Genomic DNA, 25,226 nt, shown 5'->3' with positions numbered 1-25,226 from the left:
ATTAACAACTGGTCTTATTAGGTCTATGCAAAGAAACTTAAGTCATTACTTACTTGTTTAGAATGCCAAACTCTGGAGAGATCAAATAGGGAGAAAAATATACAACGTGAAGGAAAATCTTTGTCCTAATATTCACTGAACTGGCATTTCCATTCTTCATATTTTCATTTTCCCCCACTAAAAAAAATTTTTTTGTTTGTTTTTCCATTACAGTTGTCTCACTTTTTTTTTTTCCCCTCTTGCTTCCCTGTATCCTGCCCCTCCCTTCCCCCACATTCAGTCCCCACTCAGTTGCCCATGTCTGTGGGTCATTTATACATGTTCTTTGATTTTACACTTCCCCTTCTTACCCCCTTTTCTCCCTTCCCCCTCCCCCCTTGTTACTGTTAGTCTACTCCTTGTTTACATACCTCTGGTTCAATTTTGCTCATTTGTTTGTGTTGTTCATTAGTTTCCTGTAATATTTGTTCTAGGTCTGTGAAATATGTTGCTGGTATTTTAATAGGGATTGCATTTAAGGTTATTACCGATAAGTACTTATTCATTGTCATTTTTCCCCTTTGTACTGGTGTTCTTCTCTGTCTCTCTCTGTTTCTTTATCTTCTTAGAGCAGACCTTTTAGCATCTCTTGCATTGCTGGTTTGGTGGAGATGTATTCTTTTAGCCTTCTTTTGTCTTGGAAGCTCCTTATTTCACCCTCCATTTTGAATGAGAGCTTTGCTGGGTATAGTATTCTTGGTTGTAGGCCTTTGTTTTTCATTGCTTGGAATACTTTTTGCCATTCCCTTCTGGCTTGTAGTGTTTCTGCTGAGAAATCTGATGATAGCCTTATTGGAGTACCCTTGTATGTTATTAGTTGTTTTTCTCTTGCTGCTTTTAGGATCCTCTCTTTGTCTTTGAATGTTGCCATTTTAATTATGATGTGTCTTGAGGTGGGCCTGTTGGGGTTCATCTTCATTGGGACCCTCTGTGCTTCCTGGACTTGCGTGACTCTTTCTCTCGTCATGTTAGGAAAGTTTTCTGTCATTAGTTTTTCAAAGAGGTTTTCTATCCCTTGCTCTTCTTCTTCTCCTTCTGGAATTCCTATGATACGGATATTATTACGTTTCATGTTGTCCTGCAGCTGTCTTAGAACCTCTTCAGTCTTGTTCAGTCTTTTTTCATTTTGTTGCATTGTCTGGGAGTTTTTGTGTAGGTTGTCCTCCAGCTCGCTGATCCGATCTTCTGCTTCCTCTAGCCTGCTTTTAATTCCTTCTACTGTGTTCTTCAATTCAGAGATCGTATTTTTCATTTCCTCCTGGCTCTTATTGATAGCTTCTATGTCCTTTTTCATGCTCACGTAATTTTCTGTGAGTTCCTTGTAGTTTTTCTGGAGTTCTTTGTAGTTTCCGCTGAGCTCATTCAGCTTCTCCATAATCCATGTTTTGAATTCCATATCTGATAGTTCGCTCCCCTCTATTTCATTTAGCACTCTTTCTGGGGATTCTACCTTTCCTTTTGATGGGAGGTTGTTTCTTTGTCTCCCCATTTTTTTGACTCCTATTGTTTGTTGGTGCTTCTTGGAATGATCTGCACTTCCTGGATCTGCCTCTGGTGGCGTCAGATCATGTACCAGTCTGGCCCTAGGCAGCCTGTTGGAGACTTCCAGGGATCTACTGCTGTTGTCTGTCTTCTTTGATTGTTAATCTATTCAATCTGTGATTAGCTGTCAGGCTTAAGGACTGTGGGTGTGGCAGCTTAATTCCTGTAGGCAGGGCTTTTGCTTCCCCTCAGGCTGACGCCACTTGGAGGGGAATGGTCTACCCGCAGTACTGGGGATGAGTCAGCACTGGGACCCAGTCAGCTGCTCCTCCAGTTCTCCCCTCAAAGCCACCGTGCCAAATTCTCCCCAAGTGTCTCCAGTCCTCTCTCCCTTCCCTCTGCTTGAGCCCAGGGTAAGTGGTGGCCAAAATATTTTCGTATGTGATCCACTTAAGAGCTCTTTTTCTCCTGCTGTTTCTCTCCGGCTAGCAAGAAAGCCTGTGGCTTTTCGCTTTTCACAGCTGATACTATTTTACTTTCCACTCTGTTGCTGTAGGCTGGGAAGCCCAGCTGGGGGTTTAGACCCTGCCCTTCTCAGGGGGAAACCCTGGCTGCTGAGCTGTTTCTCAGTCCCTTCAGCAGCCACCCGTGTGAGCCCAGCCAGCCCTTCCGCGTCTCCGCACTCCCTACCGGTCACGTTGTGATGTAGCGGCCTTTTCTGTCTCTCCGTGGTTATAAGACTTCTTTCCAGCTAGTGTTCCGTTGGTTATTCCAGATGATTTCTCCAAAATTAAGTTGTAAATCCAGACTGGTCCTGGGAGGAGGTTAGTGTAGCTTCCACTTACTCCTCCGCCATCTTGGATCGATTTATTGTTTTTCTATTACAGTTGTCCCACTTTTTCCCCCACTATCACTCAGTCATTTTGAATGCCACAGCCACACAGTACATATGCTCACTCAACGGCATCTACCGCTCCCAATGATTAGTACAGTGAAGTCATCATTGTTCATGCATGCACATTCCAGTCCACTCTCCTTGTCTGCCATGTTACATCGATGTCACACAAACCATTCTCGTTATATTAACAATGGCTAGACTTTTTCTGGCCAGGCCTCCTATATGGGTCTTGTTCTTTTGTCATTCAGCAATGCTATGTCTTTTTGCTGAATAATTTAATTAATTTAAATTTGAAGTGATTATTGATAGGTTATTCAGGTAGATTGTTCAACAGTTTAGTTGCAATTTTGATGTGGTCGTGAGAGGAGGCGACTGCAGCTTCCATACTGAACCAGATTTTCTACTGTCATGTTTTCTTAGTGTTATCACCCTCATCATTATTTTCTACTGTTTTGTTTAAGTGAACTGTTATATGCTTTATTTTTACACTTCAAAATATGATTTAAAAGATATTTCATTTTAAAGAGAAGTAGCAGTAACAAAGAAATGTGGTCCTTTTAAAAGGATTTTCCTTAGTAATATTTAATTCTCCCATTATGCTACACCTTAGATTTTGCCTACTTCATGTGGGTTACCACCAGGTTGGGAAGAAAAACAAGATGAAAGAGGAAGACCGTATTACGTAGATCACAATTCCAGAACCACTACATGGACAAAGCCCACTGTACAGGTACCCTGCAATCTAGCCTTTAACTTGTTTCTTTACATAATTGAAAACATCATATTTCTGTGGAAGCTATCCCATCACTTTGTGGTATATACTGGATGCTTCTAGCATGTTCTAATTATTTTCTGACATTGGTACTAAGTGTCTGCTATTTCTTGTGGATCACTTCTATGCATGAGTTACCACTTGACATTATATAAAACAAGTCCAATTGGGAATAAGAGGACAAAGTAAATGATCTAGTCCATTGGGTAACTTTGTAATTTGAATGGTTAAGACCATTATTTAGCTGAAAGATAATCTTAGTGATTTGTATCTATTAAATTTGTGTTGATTACATTTTGTCCTTGACAACAATGAATGCATTTGTAATATTTCCTTGTAACTGTTTAGGAAAATATTTATTTTATCTTATCATTTCTCTTACTGAGAAATGTTTTAACACTGAAAAGTACAGGAAATAATAGAGCAAATACCCATTTTCTTTACACCCAGAATTTATCACCATTAACAAATTATCATATTCATTTCTAGACATTTTATTTTTTAAATTTTACAGATAAAACACCTTAGCCAAACACTTGGTGCTACTTCCCAGAGGGAACAACTTTCTTGAATTTGTTGGGTGTTCTTCTAGCCTATTTAACTTAAAAAGAGAGCAAAACAATGGAAAATATTATTTATGTCTGTGTGTTTCAAAGTTTGCAAAGATGTGTGGTATAATTCTAAATCTTTTTTTGCTCAACATTGTTTTAAAACTGTATCCATGATGCTTTATATATAGATCTAGTGTACTTCTTTTAACTATTGCCTACTATTTCATCAGATGACTATATTACATTTTAATTATCCACTTATATAGTGGATATTTGCCATGCATTTTGTCTATCCAGCATTTGAAACCATTTCTATGTATGGAGAATTCCCTGCTCTATGAGTGTTTTGGGTGAGCAAAGACAACCTGTCCAGTTGGCACTGTGACTTCTCTTGCAGCTACGGCGCAGGCCCACTGCCCTGGCTTCTCAGTCACATACACCAACAACATCTTTGTTAACTAGCATCTTACTGCTCAGGAATTAGCTGATAAATTAAACTATTTTTAAAACAAAGTTTGACAAAATTCTTTATTTAAAAAATGAGCCTCCAGTGTTTAGGCCTATTTATAAGTGTGTATTTTGTCTGCAGGTTGTTACCTTTTTAATCACAGCTATTTAAGTACTCTCTATAAAACATTACAACATGGTTTAATTAATGTGCTAGGCCACAGTGGAGACCAGTCAGCTGCCATCAAGCCAGAGTTTTTCTGCAAGCCCTCAACCACAGGTCCCCACAAGTGACTCAGCACAGCAGGTGACTCAGCTGTCTGAAATGGAGCAAGGATTTCTTCCTAAAGGCTGGGAAGTCCGGCATGCACCAAATGGGAGGCCTTTCTTTATTGACCATAACACCAAAACCACCACCTGGGTAACTTTAATGCTCTCCAGTTTAAATTTATAACAACAACAGTAGTAATCTCTTATGTATAGTTCTTTAAATATACATTAGCGTAACATACATTTTCTAGTATTCATTTAAAAATATGTTTATGACTAGTTTTTAATATTTTGGGTGATTGTCATGTAGATCCATTTACTTCTTATACCCAGTTTTTAAGTCACTAGTCAAAAGTGCTTAGGAAGATATTTAGTATAATCCTTTACCTTTATGTGAGGCTTTATAGTTACAAAGTACTTTTGAATTGTACCTCATTTAATATTAAAAAAAAAAAACCTTCTGAACTAAGTAAACTAAGATTTTTTTAATTTTAAGACAAGGCTTAATGTTTAGCTGTTGGTTCATCACTAATAGAAAAATTACTGAAAATCAGCAGCAGATAAATAGATGTGACCAATTTATTTAAAAGACCAGTATACTTAAAAATCCTAAAATAATTTAATAAAATATTAAAATAATGATATGTAGAAGTTAATCCAAATAAATTGAAGTTTGTTCTATTTTTCAACAATTTGGTTGATTTTGATAACCTATTTGAGCTTACTGTCCTATCTTTCAGAAATAATAATAAATCAACACCTTAACAGATAGGTGCAAAGGAGCATGTTCAGAGTCTCAGAAATAACATGCGGTTCATTTTTGTGTCCCACTCTTTCACCAGTTTTTATTTAGAGAAGAGTTCTATATGGTAACACAATCCCTAAAGGGTGGGACAAAGTACTCTGAATGGTTTCTAAGAAAAGAAATGATAAGTTAACACAGATCCTACTCTGAGATCTGAGAATTGAATACTGTAGCCTCATAATGATAGATTTTGCATGGGGAAAATATTGTTTTACAGTTAAGCAAATGAAATAAAAGAATAGTTTAAATATCCATTGATATTAGAAAACATAGTAACAGATTGACTCTCGTGATTTTAAAATTTGTGTGTGTGTTTATTGTTTTCTTCATTTATTATGCCAAAAAAGGAAGACCCAAGACTGAAAATTCCAGCTCATCTGAGAGTAAAGACATCACTTGAGTCTTCCAATGACCTGGGGCCTTTACCTGTGAGTTTATAGAGCTGCTACCAACGTAACTTGGCTATCTCAAACATTTTGTAGTTTGGAATACAGTAGTTCTTTAACAACTATAAGTAATATTATTACTGAAGTATTGATGCCTTCTACTAAGATTAAAATATGCAAATTAAAGTAAGCATATAACCAATGCTATTCTTTTACCCATACATCTAAAACCCTTTTCTAAAATTGATTGAAATACATTCTTTATTATAGCCAGGATGGGAAGAAAGAACTCACACAGATGGAAGAATCTTCTACATAAATCACAGTATGTGCATCATGATTTTTCATTACATTATTTTTGTAATATTGAGTTTTGTGCATAAGAATGAAGAGCATATTTTTTTCTCTCTCTCTTCAGATATAAAAAGAACACAATGGGAAGATCCTCGGTTGCAGAATGTAGCAATAACTGGACCAGTAAGTCTCTTTGTATCAGTATGCTCTGATGGGATTGTCCTCTCACCTGTCTTCAAGGGTGAACGGTCAAGGGCATAACCCTACAGGCATTGAGAGGAAAGCACATTTGCAGTTATCTCCTCTGTCACCACCCCCACTCCAGGTCTCAATTATTTGAAAAAAGCATGTAAGATCATTATCCTCATCCCACTCAACAGCTTTGAGAGACTAGTGAGCCAGACAGTCAAAGTGCAAAGGCTGCTGTGCTCAGGCTCATACTTGCCATTGTCTGAAAAAGGATGTGGTCAGGCCACAGCGATCAGAGAGCAGCCTAGAGTGTAGCAGGTGAGAGGAAGTGGACAGCACCCTATCTGCTCCAGGGTCATATCTTAAAATTTTTAGTAGAAATTGTCATATATAAGACATAAGATATAAATATATATACACACATGTAAAACACACTCATATATATGACACATTCATATTTAAGTATGACTATTACCATGTGAAATGTTTATTCTCCTCGAGTCAGCTTTATAATAGGAAAATCATTATCCTCTTTTATATAGCAGCTTTGTCCATTTTTAGTTTTTCAGATTTTAATTTTTTTAATTTACAAAAATAAGTTAAATTGAAGGTTTTAGATTAGTCTCCATGTTTAGTCTTTTAAAATAATGGATAAAAAAGGCAACTCCTCACAATTCAAGGGAGAAGTACATTTTTCAAATTGTTCCCTTAATGGAGAAATCACTTTGAAAGTCTCCTTAGAAATGGAAATTTTCATTTCTAATATTTCTCTACTTGGAAGAAATTTCCTGTTTCTGGTATGTTGCATTACAAGAATATTGAATGATGAAAATTACAGCCATAGAAATTGCTGAATACAATTTTATCTTAAACAGAGAAATTAAATTTTTTTAAGTTTTGCGTTTGTTTTTCTTTGAATTAAACTTTTCTTTCCAAATATCCTCTTTTAATGCCTTTAACTTATGGTTATAAAATACCCAGAGGGGAACTTTTGAACCTGTTTCAAAATAAAACAACCTAAACCTTCTTTATTTTTCTGAAATTTTCAACTCAAGGCAGTGCCCTACTCCAGGGATTATAAAAGAAAGTATGAATTCTTCCGAAGAAAGCTGAAGAAGCAGGTTAGTGATACTTATAATGAGTTCTTAGGAGTGAATGTTCTATACACTGGAAGTAATGGGAAATGCATTTTAAAATGGGTGAATGGGATAAAAAAAAAAAAAAGTAATAGAGAATTTGTCCTGTATTTGTAGCAACTTTAAATAGTTTTTTATAGGGAAAGGATGCTTAGTCTTTGATATATCATTAGAGACCACAATTATTTTCTATCTTTATTTTCCAAGATATCCTGTAAGTTTTTAAAAATGATAATAAAAATTTGCCTTTAAAGAGCAAACTTTCCTAGTGGAGTATGTGGAGACTGGGCTTTGTAGAATCTGAGGAGACTGTCTCCCGACCTAGTCTTGGATTGTGTAGGAGGGCTCTCCAGATTCCTTTTCTGCTTTGACCATTGTTTTCTAGTGATAGTCATTCTCTACAACTTCAAATATAACACATCTCTGCATAATTTGAAAATACAACTGTGATTGGAACAGTGCTCTTGTTGCTTGTCTCCTTTAGCTTATCACATAAGTTCACTACACTTTTTCCCATTGCCACAAATTCAGTGTTTGGAACTAAACTCATTATCTACCCATCTATTTCATTTTGGTTAGTGATGGCCATTTTTTAAATACTTTTCTAGTTGGCTCATACTTTTCCTCTTTCCCTGCAGTTCAGGAATACTTCCACTAGGTGGCCATATTGGGTTATACTTTCTTGCATTCTGAGCTGGAAGCCTGCTTTCCCAGATTTAAGATGGTGGGTCAGTTACCACAGATTTTTTTCATCCAAAATTTAAAAAAATGAAATATAATAGTTGTTTAGTACAAATATTTTATGTCCAAATAAAATTCTAAAATATTATCAACTTTTTAAACTCATCTTCAGTAGTAACTGTTAAAATTGCTCTGGAAATTTGTTTTCTACTTAAAGTTCTTTGTTGATTTAGTTGTCTGGTAAATATTTTCAATCTTAATGAAAAGATGGTGGTGTAATCAATGGACTAACTTTTCTATTTGTTACTCTGAACACTTATAAACATGGTACGGTATCTAATTGCTGATGTCTTCCAGGCAGCTGGAGATACGGAATGATGCCTTTATAAACAGGCCACAGAACACAAAAATTATAATGAAAGCAGTAATATTTTTGGAGCTATCACTAATGCCAGACATTCTTTGCAAGTTGCATGTATTATTCATGTAATCTCTACAATAACTCTATAAAGAAGGGACTTATAAAGAAGGGACTGTTATTTTTTTAATGAATAAAAATACTTTTAATAATGCATGAGACAATCAAATCATAATGGTATTTGAAAATCCATAGACCTAAATAATAATGGATATAGAATTAAGTCAAAACACATTCATGGATATTCATAGCCTTCCACTCTGCCCAAGAGAGGGTGACAGTAATGAGTTCAACATCAAATTTATAAATTAGAAAAAACAAACAAATTATACCTAAATCACTTAAAAGAGAAGATAGAAAGTTAAAAAAGCAACAGTAAATGCAAGAAAGAACTTTTAAAATTGTGAAATTAAGGCTGTTTTAAGTTATTTTGTGTAGTATAATGGACATCTCATCAAGGAAGAAAAACACTGAAAGCACAAACAACTTGTAGAAATGTAAGAGGACTAAAATGACATTTATATTAGCAATTAACATATGAGAGAAAATAAAAACTACTATAAACTTCTGGATTTGCAAACTTATTTGAAATCATCAATTTGGACAAATTTCTAGAAAAATAGCACTTTCTAAAATTGACCAGGACATCAGTTAAACTTGAATATTTCTGGCAAAAAAAATTTTTTTAATTATTTTTTATTTTTAAATTACAGTTGACATGCAACATTATATTTGTTTCAGGTGTATGCTGCAGTGATTAGACATTATATAACTTACTAAGTAAGCATCCCAATAAGTTTTGTACCCATCTGACAACATTCATAGTTATTGGAATATTATTGTCTATATTCCCTCTGCTGTGCTTTACATCCCGTGACTATTCTGTAACTACCAATCTGTCCATCTTACTCCCTTCCCCTTTTCACCGATCCGCCAAACTCCCCTCCCATCTGGCAACCACCAAAACGTTCTCAGTATCTGAGTCTGTTTCTGTTCTGCTTGTTCACTTATTTTGTTTTTAGATTCAGTTATTGATAGATATGTATTTATTGCCATTTTATTATTCATAATTTTTCTTTTTTTTTTCTTCTTAAAAAAGACTCTCTAACTTTTCATGTAATACTGATATGGTGGTGATGAACTCTCTCAGCTTTTTCTTATCTGGGAAGCTCTTTATGTCAGGAAGGGACTGTTATTATCACATTTTACAGGTGAGGAAACTGAGGCATAGAGAGATTAGATAACGTGACCAAGCCCCATGGTTGTTGGTAGCAAAGCTCCAAAGCCCATGTTCTTAACCATCATAACATATATTGGTGATTAATAGAGAAAATGTGTGGGGAAATTATCTGGAATGCAACAGAGGTATATAAAGAGATAAAAACGTGAAAGGAAGGTGAAGACATAAGGAGTCATTCCAGAAGGAGAGACCGAAAAGCTTGGGCAAGAGGGTAAGAATCAGAATCCCCAGTTTAAACAAAAGTCCCAGATGTAATTTAAAAAATAAACTCTGTATCTGGACACATCACAGCAAAAGGGCAGAACATCAAGACAGAGATAAATACATATATATAACCAATGCTACAAAGCCTTGAGCTATCTTCAATCTTTCCCTCTGCCTTATCCTTAACAATGTAGCATATTCATTGAGCAGAGCCTCAGTAGCTAAGTCTTCCTTAACTTCTGTCTTCAGTTTCTGTGTAGACAAAAATGGAGATAATGACAGCTTCCTCATGGTGTTATGAGGAGCAAATGAGTGAACCCATTGAGATGCTGGGAATAGTGCCTGGCAAAGTCTGTAATGTTAGCACTTATCCGTGAGTGAACACCAGAAGCTCCAAGGAGGAAAGGAAGAGGTAGGGAAAAACCCTGAACTGACAGGCAGACAAAAAGCAGCAGGCAGCAGCGAGGTTATAGGTTACAGGTGGGCCTTCATTGAAACTTAATATGCAAAGGACTAGTCATGAAATGCCTTCACCTGAACATTATTACCACCATCAGTAACTTCCTCAGAGAGAAAAATCAGAAGTCTAGGCTATTACGTGATTAGAGAAAATGCTTGAATTCTTTCATACCATAGAAGAAATAGAGGCAATATTCCCAGTCATGTGTTCCGTGAAAAAGGGTGTTGGGCACAGGGTAGAATACAATGGATTTTATAACTTTCATGAGAGAGAAATTTGCTGTCGTGTTGAATTGATTTAAACCAGAAGTCTTTCTTCTCTGGGTTTTCAGAATGACATTCCAAACAAATTCGAAATGAAACTTCGCCGTGCAACTGTTCTCGAGGACTCTTACAGGAGAATTATGGGTGTCAAGAGAGCAGACGTCCTCAAGGCTCGACTGTGGATTGAGTTCGATGGTGAAAAAGGATTAGATTACGGAGGAGTTGCCAGAGAATGGTTCTTCCTGATCTCAAAGGAGATGTTTAACCCTTATTATGGGTTGTTTGAATATTCTGCTACGTAAGCACCTTTACAACGACTGTATACAGAAAAAGAAATCACTATTTTGAAAGTGTTAACAGAGTTGTATGATGCAAGGAAAATGTATGTTGCAATATGCCAAAAGGAAGAGTATAAGTAATGTTGTCTCAAAAATAACTTTTTTTAATTGTGGTAAAATACACTTAGTATAAAATTTACCACTTTAACTATTTTAAGTGAGGGCAGTTCAGCGACATTCCTCGCAACTACATTCACATTGTTGGGCAACCATCACCACCACCCATTTCTAGAACTTTTTCATCATCGCAGACTGGAACTCCATATCCATTAAACACTAACTCCCCCACCCCTGACAGCCACCCATTTACTTTATGTCTCTATGGATTTGACAGCTCTAGTTACGCCACATAAGTGGAATCATACAGTATTGTCTTTTTGTGACTGACCTATTTCATTAGCATAATGTCCTCAAGCCTCATCCATATTGTACAATGTGTCAGAATTTCTTTCCTTATGAAGACTGAATAATATCCCTTTGTGTAAATATACCACATTTTGTTTCTCCATCTTTCAATGAACATTTGGGTTGCTTCTACCTTTTGACAGAAATCACTGTTTTTAAAACCATTAAACCGAGTGGTCTAATGTGGTTCTAATAGAGGTAAACAATTCTAAAAAGAGGGAAATAACTTATAATTATTTGTCATATTGCAAATTTTATATGAAATACAGAGAGGAGCATTTAAATGCAGTTGTCTTTGCAGGGACAATTATACCCTACAGATAAATCCAAATTCTGGATTGTGTAATGAAGATCACCTCTCTTACTTCAAGTTTATTGGCCGGGTAGCTGGAATGGCAGTATATCATGGCAAATTGTTGGATGGTTAGTATTCAGCTTAAAATGTTCTTACATGCAATTATGATTCATTATATAATGATATTACAATGTGATTTATCTGATTTCTTTAATTTGGTAATCATTTTTAAAATATTTGATTTTTTGCAAGGTTTTTTCATCCGCCCATTTTACAAGATGATGCTCCACAAACCAATAACACTTCATGATATGGAATCAGTGGTATGTCTTTTTTTACTTATAATAGACAGAGAGTATAATTTAACAGGCAACTAAATATTTTAAGAGTTAGCTTTTAATGATGAAATTAATAAATTATAATGTTCCAAAATACAAATACAAATTTTCCCCAACATTTTATTTTGAAAGATTTCTAACATATAATAAAATAAAATAAAGTTTACAGTGGACATGTGTGTATCCACTACCCAGATTCCACAATTGGCTTTTTATATACATATACTTAATTATCACATACCCTGTCTACTCCTCCAGCCATCAATCTATTTTATTTTTCTGATGCATTTCAAAGAAAGTTGCAGATATCAGTAAGCTTCTCCCTAAATACTTCAATATGCTAAACAACGTTTTAATGTATTTCTCACATCAATATTTGAGTTGTGATCATTTATGCTGAATGGCATATGTTTTCAAAATAACAGTTCAAAGGCAAGGCCTTGAGATGAGGCCACTACATGGAAACAGAAACATAAAGATTAAATCCCTAACTGTAGCCCATGCTGAAGAGCTTCAAACACTGAGTATACACATGGATTCCAAGACCTCTTCCTTGATACCAAGTTTATTTTTATCCTTTTTCTGTGATACAATATCAGTGTGAATAATATAATTTTTTACAAATCATAAGATTGCAGTTACTTGAGTTGGTTAATTGAGGTTCTGTATTTGAGGTTTTTCCTTAAGTTGGACCAAGTATAAATAACAGCCTCCTCATAGATACTTAAACATTTCACACAGTCTCATAGGCCATAGAAGAAAGGGGCTAGGTGCTCCTGGGCATCCATGGAAGTTAGGATTTATCTGAAAATTGCTTTAACTGAATAATAAAATTTGTACCTCCACTACTTCCACACATAGATCAATTTCTAAACACTTAAGCAGGCACCACTTTATTGATTTATATATTTTTACTGTCACACTTACTTAGTCATTTATCTCTTTATAATACGTGTACATGTGCGTGTGTGTGTGTGTGTGTGTGTGTGTGTGTGTGTAGGGAAAAGATGTCCAATGACCTTTTCATGTTTGGTCCAATTATTCATTCAGACTCTCAGTATACTTTCTTTGCAGGCTCAGGTGTCTTCTTTTTATATGTACAGTATTCCCTCACTTATTGTGGGTATTACGTTCTAGACCTCCACCCCCACCCCCGCAATAGGTGAAAATCCGCGAAGTGGAGACCTTACATTTATTTTAGTATTTTTATATATTTTAAGGCTTTATAAACCCTTCCCACACACTTATAAACCGTTCCCAGTCCCTTATTAACCTTTCCCACTCCTTTATTAACCTTTTCCACACTTTTATAAACACTACTTATGTTCTTAAACATATTCTACAATCTTAAACCAGCGTAACTTTAACAATGTACACATACAGTACTGCAAAATCCTGCAATAAAGCGAAAAATCTGCAATAAATAATTAAATGTAATATTTTTTAAAATCCTGCGGTATAGTGAGGCCGCGATAAGTGAACCGTGATATAGGGAGGGACTACTGTATACAAATTTTAAATATGTAATTTTTCCCATCTAGGATAGTGAATATTACAATTCACTAAGATGGATTCTTGAAAATGATCCAACAGAACTGGACCTCAGGTTTATCATAGATGAAGAACTTTTTGGACAGGTTTGTAAACTTTGATTAATTAAAGTGGTACGTGAATTATGAAGCCTGTTATAACAAGTTTAGATGTTAAATAATGTATATACTCCAAGCATATCTGTGCTCTATTTTTAAATTTACTTCCCAGTAACAAAAGCTGTCTCCCAGCACAAACTTCTGCTTTCTTTGACATTTGACTCATTCCATATTTATGTTAGTAAAACTAATATTTTAAGTTTTCTTAGCTTTTGAATGGATTTAATTTAAAACACCAGGTTTCTGGCATAACTATAATATGTATACTTTATTTTTTTTACTAAAATAACATATCAAAGTATTGTGCTTAATTTTAGACACATCAGCATGAGTTGAAAGTTGGTGGGCCAGAAATAGTTGTCACCAATAAGAACAAAAAGGAATATATTTAGTAAGTATTGTGTTAGTAAGTATTTTGCCATATATAGTAAATACTATACTGGAAAGAATTCTTTATTTCTTTCCAGGAAGACTCATGGTCCGTTCTCTCTCTTCTACAATAGCTAGAGTCTCAATGTTCTTTTTCTTTAACAATGCCATATTACCCACTCACATTAAATATTTACCTTGGTCTTAGCGGGTCTTTATTTTATTTTCTTTGTATATTCCTAACAAAAATAAATATACCTTGAAATTTTTTTCTTGGTTCATGTGAAAAAGACAGAATGTTTTGTTTCTTTTAGCCTTGTAATACAGTGGCGATTTGTGAATCGAATCCAGAAGCAAATGGCTGCTTTTAAAGAGGTATTCATCTTCTTTTGTTTGCTCTTCTGTAATGTCAAAGTACAATCCGGAAGTTTTAAATATTGGGACTTATCAGAGAAGCACTCATATGTGACTTTGAAACCAATTTAATTATATTTTTATATTAACAAAATATTAAATGAGTAGATGTTCAGTGTTAAAACTCAGTCATTCAAGAGGTCCATGCAATCAACCTTGACAGCCCCCTTCACATACATCGCTGGCCCTCACCTTTCCCAGTCCCACTCCTTTCACCTTGAGTAACCTTAGTAAACAATGGAATAAGAGTGCTACAGGTAGGGGTAGTGGAATAGATCATTTGTTTCTTTTCCTAAATGGGATCACACTCTACATGTTGGTTTGTTACTTGTTTTCTCTTCTCTTTTCAAATATTTATGGGAGCCCTGGCTGGTGTGGCTCAGTAGATTGAGTGCCAGACTGCAAACCAAAAAGCTGCCGATTCGGTTCCCAGTCAGGGCACATGCCTGGGTTGCGGGCCAAGTCCCCAGTTGGGGGTGTGCAAGAGGCAACCACGCAGTGATGTTTCTCTCCCTTTCTTTCTCCCTCTCTTCCCACATAACTAACAGCTAAATAAATAAATAAATAAAATATTTATTGGAGATCTTTAATGTCAAGAAGTATAGCTACCTTCCTTTAGTGGCTGCATTTTATTCATGATATAAATTCACAACTTATTTAGACTTCCCCCAACTGATGGACATTTAGGTTATTGTCAGGGCATTCATTTCTTAAGCTAACTTAAAATCTTCCATTAAATATTTATCACATACTTTTTTATTTATTCAATATTGAGCACTGGTTACATGTCTGGTGCTCTATCAGGCAAAAAGACATAGGTCCTGCCATCAGGGAGCAAAGACTCTAAAACGCGAAATGGACAGAGGCAAGCCTGAAGTGCGAGGGAAGCACAGAAGCATGGAAGAATCCAGAGCAGGGAGAGGTGGAGGGGGGCTAGGGAAGAACTAGAGGGATTGTTCAGCCACAGCAGAGGGAAATGCAGCTCTAAGCAGAGGAGGCAGTGAATACGAAGTCTGGCAATGAGACAGGCGGCACGCACATTAGAGAACATACAAGCAATTCCTATAGCAGAAGAGAGGGTGCAAAAGCTGAGGCAGCCCGGAGAGCTGGTGGAAAACCAGGTTAGGAAGGACCTATTTGTTCATTTTCTCTGAAGTCTGGTGAGGGGGAGGGAGGTGGCATGAAAGGCTATTAGCAATAAAACACTAGAATTCAATGTACGTTTTAGTCAGATCATTCTGTATGTGACATGTAGTGAATCGGAGGAAGGGGAAGGCTAGTTGGGAAAGAGCCTACAGTAATCCAGGTGAAGCATGGATTAGGACCCAAGACAGTGGTGCCAGGAAGAGCACTGTGCGTGTATTTGCGTGGTATTCAGAAGGGGGAGAGCCAGAGCATAGGGTGATTTAAAGGACAGATAATTGGGGTGATAATATGGATTTGGGAATCGTCTCTAGATGTGCCGTGGAGCTGTGGATATGATCAGATAGAAAATACAAAAGAACAGGGAGGTGAAAGTGGATGGCCCCACGTGGCTCCTGGGAACACCAATATTTAAAGGATGGATGTGAAAAAGGAAACTTCAAAGGGAATTAGCAAAGGCAGGCAGACCATCAATAGCAGACAAAGTTTCGAGAACAAAGCTGTTTTCAGCAACATAATGTAGAGAAGTTAAATAAGTATGGAGCTAGAAAAAGTGTTATTAGATTTAGCCACAAAGTCGCTTCTGACTGTTTTCCCAGGACGGCTTCAGGGAAGCCATGGCATAGAGGTCAGACTGCAACGGGTTGAGGGATAGACAGGAGGCAGACGAGCAGACTTGGTGACATGTAACACTGTCAAGAACTTGGCTGTTTTGTTTTTAAGGCAGGTACGGCTGGAATGAATTTAAATGCATCAAGAATGAGTCAATAAAGAGAAGGGGGGTTAGCAAGCTGACCTGGAGGAAGCAGGTGAAGCACACAGAGGGAGTGGCACTTCTGTCCCTGCAGAGGGAAGGAGGCCACTAGATGTTGGTGCTGGTTGGTTTTGTACATGGGGATGTGGAAGGTTGAGTGAATGCCCTCCTGCATAATTGCCTCTGTTTTCTCTCTCAAATGTTAGACATTATCTTCTGTAAAGAAGGGGTGACAGAAAGCAGGAGGAGGCTTCAGGAATACAGGGAAGCTTTAAAATTACCACTTTGAGGAATCAGTGAGAGAACAGACTAGGGTCACATCTGTTTTCTTGCCAATTTTGAAATTGCAGTTGAGTTTAGAGCCCACAATGTGCAAAGATAGGAATCTGTGTGGATGTGGGATTTCTCCAATAGCACCCAGGAACTGACCCTGCTAACCAGGTTTTTAAACCCATTCTTTCTTCTAGGGATTTTTTGAACTAATACCACAAGATCTTATCAAAATTTTTGATGAAAATGAACTAGAGGTAAGAATCTTATTTTTATTTTAAAACAGGAATTTTTTACTCAATATTTTTCTTGTCTACAGTTTGACATTTCTCATTATGTAGCTTCTTATGTGTGGATTGGGCGACGTCGATGTGAACGACTGGAGAGAACATACAAAGTACAAAAATGGCTACAGCATCAATCACCAGGTCATCCAGTGGTTTTGGAAGGTAATCGAAAGCTTCTATTTTCACAAATTGCTTTTGATAGATTCACTCATATGTAACTCTACTACTAGTTAACTTCCCTATAGACAAGACAGACTATAGCCCAGCAAAAACTACCTTTGATTTTGTACTGTATACATAACCTTCGGGGTAAGGTCCCAACCTCCATCCGTACTTACAGATAAGTAAGTAAAATGTTCAGGATGTCGTAAATGGCAGTGACAGCTAAAACAGACCCTTCGTTTCTTAGTAAAGTAGGGAGTTTTCAAGAAAACATGTAATAACCTACAGTGTTTTCTCTAGGACTCCTACATGGCTCCTTTAAATGTGGTTTTCAGTCCTATGGAGACATGTGTATGCCCCTCAATAATATCGATAAATATATATATTTAAAACCCTGACTCACATCTGAGAATAATTTTTTGTCAACTAGACTGTAATCTCATTCTAAAGAGCTACCATGGAGCCTTGGAAATAAAGTTTTTAAGGACTTTGTAAACCACCCATAAACACAAATTTAACTAAAGGAAACAAGCAGATGTATTAAACGATCATTAATGCTCTAAATAAATTCTGATAGAATATTTTTCAGGATAGTTCTGTTACCTTTTTACTAATTATATTCCTAAATACTGTTTTTATCTTATTCAGGCTGTTTTAATGATGGATTCAGAAAAAAGAATAAGGTTGCTTCAGTTTGTCACTGGCACATCTCGGGTGCCCATGAATGGATTTGCTGAGCTCTATGGTAAGGATTTTCCACATCATTTAAAAATGGGGCAACCCCAGTTGTCTTTTTTCGTGGCTGATTAAGTCTTCCAGTCTCTATTGTTTATACAGACATTTAGCTTAATAAAAAGGAAGCTGTTTTAAATGATATAATTAGATACACTAAAGTAGGCCAAAATAAACTTATATGTTCTAATCAGATAGCAAAGGAGAAAACTGGACCCATGAAATGACTTGAGTTACTTTCCATCCTTGACTTTTAAATTTCTCATTCCGAAAAAGCATTGCCTGCAGTGTGAGAGTCTAGGGCAGCATGTCAAGTTCCACAGAATGTTAGTAAGTGTACAGAAAAAAATGAGTATCATAGTAGAATACATATGGGGAAATACTGGACCAAACAAAGTTAAATAGATTTCTTCAGAACCTTTATTATGGGGGGAAAAATAAGTTTTCCAAAATGTATTTGATCATGGAATCCTTGTGCATGCTGGGCAGGGGTGGGGGGTGGAGAGGTGGAAAATCTCATTAGGCTATTTCTCAGTCTTCCGGGGAATGGCAGGACTGGGTTTAAGAATGCATATATCTTTTGTTATTCAGAATAGTTACTATTAATTAAGTTTTCTATAAAGTGAAATTCTGTATATCCTATCTTAACTATTTTCTGGCCTATTTACCTCATAACTCTAGAAGTGTGTTTTGTACGAAAAAAAAAAGTACTGTTTTTGATATAGGGCACAGCAACTTGTCTCATACCTGTTAACAGACTGTTTCTTGGAATGATATTTACTTGCTTTTAAAGATACCAAGAAGAACAAATCATTCAGAGAAAGTATTGCTAAGAGTGGAGCCCCACTCAGAGCAACAAAGAAGAATAGTATTGTTCTGGGAAATAGAAGTGAGGGACTGCTGCCTAGGTAGTTTCTAAGTGACTTTTTCGGGCATATAGAAATCTGTTGCTACCTGGTGGAACTGCTAACCCCCCTGTCTCCTCCTTGGCAAACCTGGTCTCCTTGTTAAGCTTCATTTATATTTGTTTGCAGAACCTGTCAAGCAGCTGCCACTTCACCACTCACAGTGAGAAGAATGAGAACAGGAGCTTTGCCGCTAGCCAGTGTGCTCATTCCTTGCCTAATTGGATTTCTTAGCATTTGTCTTTCTGGTGGTTTCACCCGACTCCCTTTTCCTGCCCCTTCTCTTATGCTTTAGCCATTCCTTAGAGAAAATCACAGCAAACACTCCTTTTCATCTCTACCTCCACTTCCTTTTTCTATGCATCCAGGCCTACACCCATCCCCTGATTTTACAAGCTATTTGCAACTTGGGAATAATATCCCACACACAGAACCAGCGTTGTTAGTGTTAGAATATGAATTCAAATTATGCTGTATTTACAAAATAAAAAATGCTTCAAAATATTAATATTACAATGCAATATTATCTAGCCAATAAAAAACATGTTGATTATATCCATTGACTTAGTGGGAGTTTTCCCAATGGATTGTTTAGGTGAATGAATCAAGAGGCAGGGAAATAGATAAGACTTCATGTTATAGAAAACAAATAATGACAGAAGTACTGAAGTTTTAACCGTGAACATAAATGTGATGGGCGATGTGTGAAAAGTAATGCTTCTTTGAGAAAACAAGACATGGAGAAAAGTATGGAAGGTCACATGTTGAGTTCTCAGTATTGATTACCTCAGTGGCTGGAGGATGCCAAGAACTGGAGGAGAAGGAGCTACATGAAAACACCAAAGGAAAAAAGGGTTTCTAGAAATGTCCATAATAAAAGAAAAATGTAGCATATATAACATGATCACATGTACATATAAAATTCTATTTCGATGCACATGCACAAAACATTCATGATGGAATGTTTACTCAGATTTAATAGTGAAATTTGGGGTGACTTTTACATTCTTCATTATATTTTTCTCGATTACTTTAATTTTTTGCAGTAAGATTTTATAATCAGAAAAATTAAAGCTGTTTTCACTGGGACACGAGAATGACAGAAAATGCTAACTTTCTCAGTGCACCTGTGGAGGAGGTGGAGTTCAGAAACACAGGGTAGGAAGCAGCAGAAGCACTTTGGGACATCCCACCCCAGGGGCAGAGTGATTTGGTGGAAGAGGAATCCTCATTTCATGGCAGAAGAGTAAAGCCATCAAGCACAGGACAGCCTCCATTTCTTTTGAGTTTACAGACTAAATTAGTTCTCTGTATGTTTAAATTGTACAATAGAAAAAGTGAGCTGTGAAATGCCAAGGGCTTCCTGTAAAGAGTAAATGAAACCAAAGCAACTGTTTTTCCTTATAGGCTCAAATGGACCGCAGTCTTTTACAGTTGAACAGTGGGGTACCCCTGAAAAGCTGCCAAGAGCCCATACATGGTAAGCAGTTTCTTAGACTTTGAGAGAACAAGGTCTCAGAGAGCAAATCTCCTCTCGGTGCAGAAGGCCTAGACCCCTCTGTGCTATGTCAGTGGCAGCTATGGAGGAGGAAAGGGAGGGGAAGGAGGAAGGGGGAGAAGAGGCAGCAATGCCACTCCAAGAACAAGTGTTACTTTACCAGGTAGGCCTGGGCATGAAGTTCAAGAGAAGCTCACTTCAACTGTTGATCATATGTTGCCTCCATCGCATGAATGACGAGCCATCCCAAGAAGGGCTAGAACATTCCTTTTGGGGGTTTAAAATGACAGAGGAACCCAGACATTTGGATGTGGGGGCAAGAGGACTTTATCACAACATCACAGGGAGAGTCCATGCCTAGAATGCAATCCTATAACTCTTTCTCCCCTGGTGATTAAACATCTTTTAGTGTATCGTCAGTAATGACCACCTTACTGTGTTCACCATGGGGATACTTGCTTTGTCTGTGTCAGTCTTAACCAGTTCCTTTCTGTTTTTCAGCTTTAATCGCTTGGATTTGCCACCCTATGAATCATTTGAAGAATTATGGGATAAACTGCAGATGGCAATTGAAAACACTCAGGGTTTTGATGGAGTTGATTAGATTACAACTAACAATCTACAGTGTTTTACTGCCACATTTTTTTAATAAGCGAAATCTTGAGTTAAAAGTTTCCAGGGAACTGCTAAAACTTGGCCATTGATTCTTCCTGGATATTGAAGAAAATCATATAAAAGCATTAGAAGAAATAATATGACAACTTTATCAGTATTTCATCCACTTCAAAATAATGCGTTGCATTTACACAGTTGTTTCATTCTGTCTTTAGAGTTCACACTCCAGGATCTAAGTCCTTTGTGCCTGAAATAGTGAGTTGTGTCCTTAACATTTACCTCTTTTCCGGTGTTTGCCAGGCAGTCTTTTCTTAAACTACTGAAATTATAACTGTGAAATATTTGTGATAAGTGTCATGTGTGAAAAGTTCGATGCTTTTTGAAAAGGAAAACTGAGATTTGGAAAAGGATATTTTAATATTGAGTAAACTACACTATATGTAGTGCTGCCTGCAGCTATTTATTACTTTGTAGACCTGCCTTTGCACCTTACTTCCCAGATTTTTGGAAAAACCTTGGAAAGTGTCTTAGCTATATTTTTAGTCAACTGACTCACTGGCAAAAAAAAATATTTGTTTACTTCTTCATTTAAAAGGAGTCTGGTTTCTGTTAGTATGTGGTTTTACTAAACAAATTAGTGTATAAGACACGGGAAGCAAATTCAGATTTGCAAAGGGTGAAAAGTATTAACATTGTCCTCTTGCCTGCAAATCCTTTTGGTTCATTGGTATAGTTATCACTCTCTCATGGTGTAGTTTAGTTAAAAGAATTCCTTCTTCCAAGAGTAAACTAAAGCTCCACAAAGCAGTATTTCTAAGTATGCCTCAAAGAACTAAGTTATATGTATAGTACTTGCCTTTCCTAGTCATTCTTTACACTTGCACAATTATGTAGTAACTATATGTTTACAGAGTTTATTATGTTTACACATTAAGCTAATTTCTGTAGTTGCCTTTTTATATTTTTAGTATGCCACTTTAGTAAAAAACAAACAAATAATGTGTTGAAACATAACCAAAGAATAGTTATAATGCACAATTTGTATTAAATTTATTACCACATTTCTTATGCTTTTAAAAAATACTGTTTACTATGAAAATGACAATATTTTATTATAAACCCAAACTCTTTAGCAAACTGTTACAGATAGAATTTTACTTTACTCAAATAGAAGTATATGAAAACCATGTACCTGGATTGAACGTTTATCGAATGCCAGCTATGCACATAGCACTGTGCGAGGCCCTGGGGTGAGAGTGGTCAGCTTCCAGAACATCTAGCTCAGTCCTCATCCTCAAGGAACTTACAGGTGTATAAATGAAATTTTAAACAATCAAAATAGGGGTGAGCAGAATAAGGTGAAGGGGAAAATGTTTCAGTGTACCTGCTAAATAGTGTGCCAAGACTGTATTTATATGTTTCATACCTATATTGGAAGGATTGTACAGAAAATGCTCTTGCAGAAAGTTAAACCTGTTTCCCAAATATGATATCTTGGGGACTTGGGAATAATTGTAAATATTACATAAATATTTTGAATCCTCTTAAATACACATGTGTATATACTCTGAGAGATATAAAAAGTGCTTCTGGCTATTGGTTTAAGATGGTGGGGTATAATAAGATGGGTACCTGCCAGCACCTGGTAGGACCTCAGATGTGACAGTAGCAAAACCACTTTCCAAACAGCTTCACTTAGGGAAAGTAGCTCACAAATCAACATACCTTGTGTTTTTAGCTCTACTTGTGCTAACCAGTGTTCAGGCAAGACCACCAGGTGTAATTTTATCACTTCTCTGCTGTTTGAACTGAAGCAACTTATTCAGCTTGTCTTGGCTCCTGTTTCATCATCTGTCAAATGAGATCCATCATGCCCACTCTCATTGTCGTGTAAGATTGTTGTTCCCGAGAGGTATTTTGTAAAGTATCATACAATCAGAAGATGCTTTGTGCTGACCATCAGATTTTGTCAAATCAGGTGTGGACACTAACTATACTCCCAAAGAGGAATCTCTTTATTTAAAAATAAAATGCCTGCTAATAGACAAGGACATAGGAACATCTCTGATACTGAAAACATACACACATATATGTTTAACTAGATACATACAAATGTTTAGCTAGACATGATCTACCATCAGAATCCATTTTCTCCACATCAGCAAAGTAATTAACATGGGCCAGTGTGTTTTGGAATATCCTCATTATGTAGAACTGAATGTGAAAATTATTTTTGTTAAAACAGAATGTTATCACATGATTGTTTAAATATCACTTATGTAAAATACCATAGCAAATATCAGAGCTTGAGAAAATATAAAGCTTGCTTTTCATCTGACTGCTATTCATTTAGATAGTCCTGTGACTCAGATAAATCAGGGTGTTAATGAAACCAGACTCACTTCCACCAGCCCCCAGCCACAGACCATCATCTTCTCCCTCTTCCAGTTGTGGGCTGCCGGTCTGGAAGGAACCTGTATCAAGCAACAGAGCCCCCCATCCCACATAGAAAAGTATCTCAAATGCATTCTATGGTGGAGACTAAGTAAGGTCATTTTTTAAAAATGAGGACATCATATTTTTCTAGAAATGATAAGCACATAATTTTAGCCTATATTTTCTCTGTAATCAGACTAATTTTAACAGATATAAAATTGTATTACAAATGCATTTCATCCTAACTTGAATTTAAATGGTATTTGTTTTCATTTTATTTATAATGCTGAAATTATTCCATATAATTATCAAGTTAAACACAATTTGTTCTGGTTCTAAGCCATTTGACCTTGTTTTTAGAAATCTGATATGGTAAATATATTTCAAAATTAGTGTATCAAAATTTATCCAATACTTTAAAGTATAAAATCATTTTTAAAATCTTGATGCCAAAATAAAGTTCTATTCTAATTTTTAAAAAAAAACCAAAACTGTGATTCATTTTAAATAGAAATTTCTCCAAACCAGTGTCGTGGGTGATATTTTCTGACCTAGTCCTTTGCAGCAACATATGGGATTCTCAAGACAATTCTGAATTTATATCTGATGAACTAACATCATTATACATTATACACTGTTAACCATGGCTAAACTCCACTTTATAAACATGTAATGTTCCAAAAGTTTGGTTGTTAGTGAAATAAATATCCAGAACAAAATTAATAAAGTTACAAATGGACTGGATTTCAGGCACTGCTGATGGTCATTAGAGAGGCCAGCCTTTAACCTAACCAGTGTTTATAACATTGTTTCTCTGAGAAAAGGAGTTCCAAGTGTTCATTCAGAACTGAGTTATCTTTTCCTCCTTCCTCCTAGGGACCTGGAAGTTTCCCAAGCCAGCCCTGGGAAGGTGCTGTTTCAGCCTTCTCTTTCTGCTAAAATCCAGAAAATCCTTAGGACTCAGGCCACACTGCCCTCTCTGCTCCCACCCCTCCAGTGCTAATCAGCTCAAGCATTGGCTAGCCCACACCATACAGGAAGTCCCTGCTTTAACACATTAAACTGTGTTAGAATCTCAGGACTTTACTAAGAAGAAAGAGCTTCATTACATTTTTGTGTACATTGAAAGTTAAAGATTATCACTACATAAGCATCCTGTTTGGGTTCTGTCAGTCTCTTCTCCTGTACTCAATCCCATGTAGTCCCTCCATCCCACACTAGTGTTTCCTTTCTGGTAATCACATCCGATGGGGTTACTCTGCAGCCAAAAACACCTCTGGGAGCTCCTCAAAGCCAGAAACATGAAGCCTGTACCTGTTGACATGAAATGCAGTCTGTTCTCAGCCAACTCTGTGAGTTCTGCCTTCCATCACACCTGTCCTCCACCCAAACCAGCTCTGCCTCTGGTCCCTGATCACTGCAGACTGTCCGGTGCTTGCCCTGCCTGCCATGCTTTCACCCCTCACAGCCACTTCAGAAATCACTCCTCCTTCTGAACTAGGGGAAAGAGGCTGTTTGATAGGTACTAGCATGAATGGCATTGTATTGAAGTTCTTTGTTTACATCATTGTCTCCTACACACTTTTGGGCAGCTTGAGAACAGAAACTACTTGTACATCTTTTTAATATGTTCATTTACTAACGTAAATATATGATGAATATGACAATCTGATGAGTACTGGTTTTGTATACAGTCCATTCAGTGCACATGTATTGAGCACCTACCATATCCCCCAGCACTGTACAATATGCAGGGGGTTCTGTATTTAGGGAGACATTGGGGACTATATAAATACACATGCAGAGAAGGAGCTTGATTGAGATCCTGCTGAGAACCCTGGTCTGCAGTAAATATTTAAGTGTATCCCATTTAATGTTCATGAAAACTCAGTGAGGCAAGTTTTATAGGCCCAAGAAGGGCAAGTAATTCACCTGAGGTCACACAGCTTGCAAACTCAGTAGATTATGAACTACAGCAACAACAAGACAAATTATCAAGGCGTACTTGTTTTCTGTTGCTGCATAACAAATTCCATACTATGAACTTAGCTGTTAAAATCAACACTCATTTTTTATCACAC

General features: G+C 36.6%; 1 protein-coding gene across 4 annotated transcripts in view; it reads left to right on the top strand.

The window, feature by feature from the left end:
- The window catches only part of NEDD4 (NEDD4 E3 ubiquitin protein ligase), an 84,485-nt gene extending 60,295 nt beyond the window's left edge, over window positions 1-24,190 (top strand). For 2 of the 4 annotated variants that reach the window (XM_090270646.1, XM_090270644.1), the window contains exons 9-25: window positions 3,030-3,149; window positions 4,407-4,610; window positions 5,612-5,692; window positions 5,921-5,975; window positions 6,069-6,127; window positions 7,189-7,254; window positions 10,604-10,833; window positions 11,580-11,701; window positions 11,826-11,896; window positions 13,453-13,548; window positions 13,878-13,951; window positions 14,244-14,304; window positions 16,708-16,767; window positions 16,852-16,959; window positions 17,608-17,704; window positions 20,004-20,076; window positions 20,596-23,585. In XM_090270646.1, coding sequence (XP_090126772.1) covers window positions 3,030-3,149; window positions 4,407-4,610; window positions 5,612-5,692; window positions 5,921-5,975; window positions 6,069-6,127; window positions 7,189-7,254; window positions 10,604-10,833; window positions 11,580-11,701; window positions 11,826-11,896; window positions 13,453-13,548; window positions 13,878-13,951; window positions 14,244-14,304; window positions 16,708-16,767; window positions 16,852-16,959; window positions 17,608-17,704; window positions 20,004-20,076; window positions 20,596-20,698 — 1,680 coding nt within the window. In that variant the 3' untranslated portion in view covers window positions 20,699-23,585. Of the gene's footprint in view, window positions 1-3,029; window positions 3,150-4,406; window positions 4,611-5,611; window positions 5,693-5,920; window positions 5,976-6,068; window positions 6,128-7,188; window positions 7,255-10,603; window positions 10,834-11,579; window positions 11,702-11,825; window positions 11,897-13,452; window positions 13,549-13,877; window positions 13,952-14,243; window positions 14,305-16,707; window positions 16,768-16,851; window positions 16,960-17,607; window positions 17,705-20,003; window positions 20,077-20,595; window positions 23,586-24,021 lie in introns of those variants that run through there. The other 2 variants (XR_016509798.1, XM_090270645.1) reach the window with 2 other exon arrangements.
- Window positions 24,191-25,226: the final 1,036 nt, after the last annotated feature.

The sequence above is a fragment of the Furipterus horrens genome, unplaced genomic scaffold (assembly GCF_987537825.1).
Source record: "Furipterus horrens unplaced genomic scaffold, mFurHor1.1.pri manual_scaffold_3, whole genome shotgun sequence".
In the NCBI taxonomy this organism is placed as follows: domain Eukaryota; kingdom Metazoa; phylum Chordata; class Mammalia; order Chiroptera; family Furipteridae; genus Furipterus; species Furipterus horrens.
The sequence above is the reverse complement of the archived record's forward strand: the minus strand, read 5'-3'. Positions and strand labels throughout refer to the sequence as shown.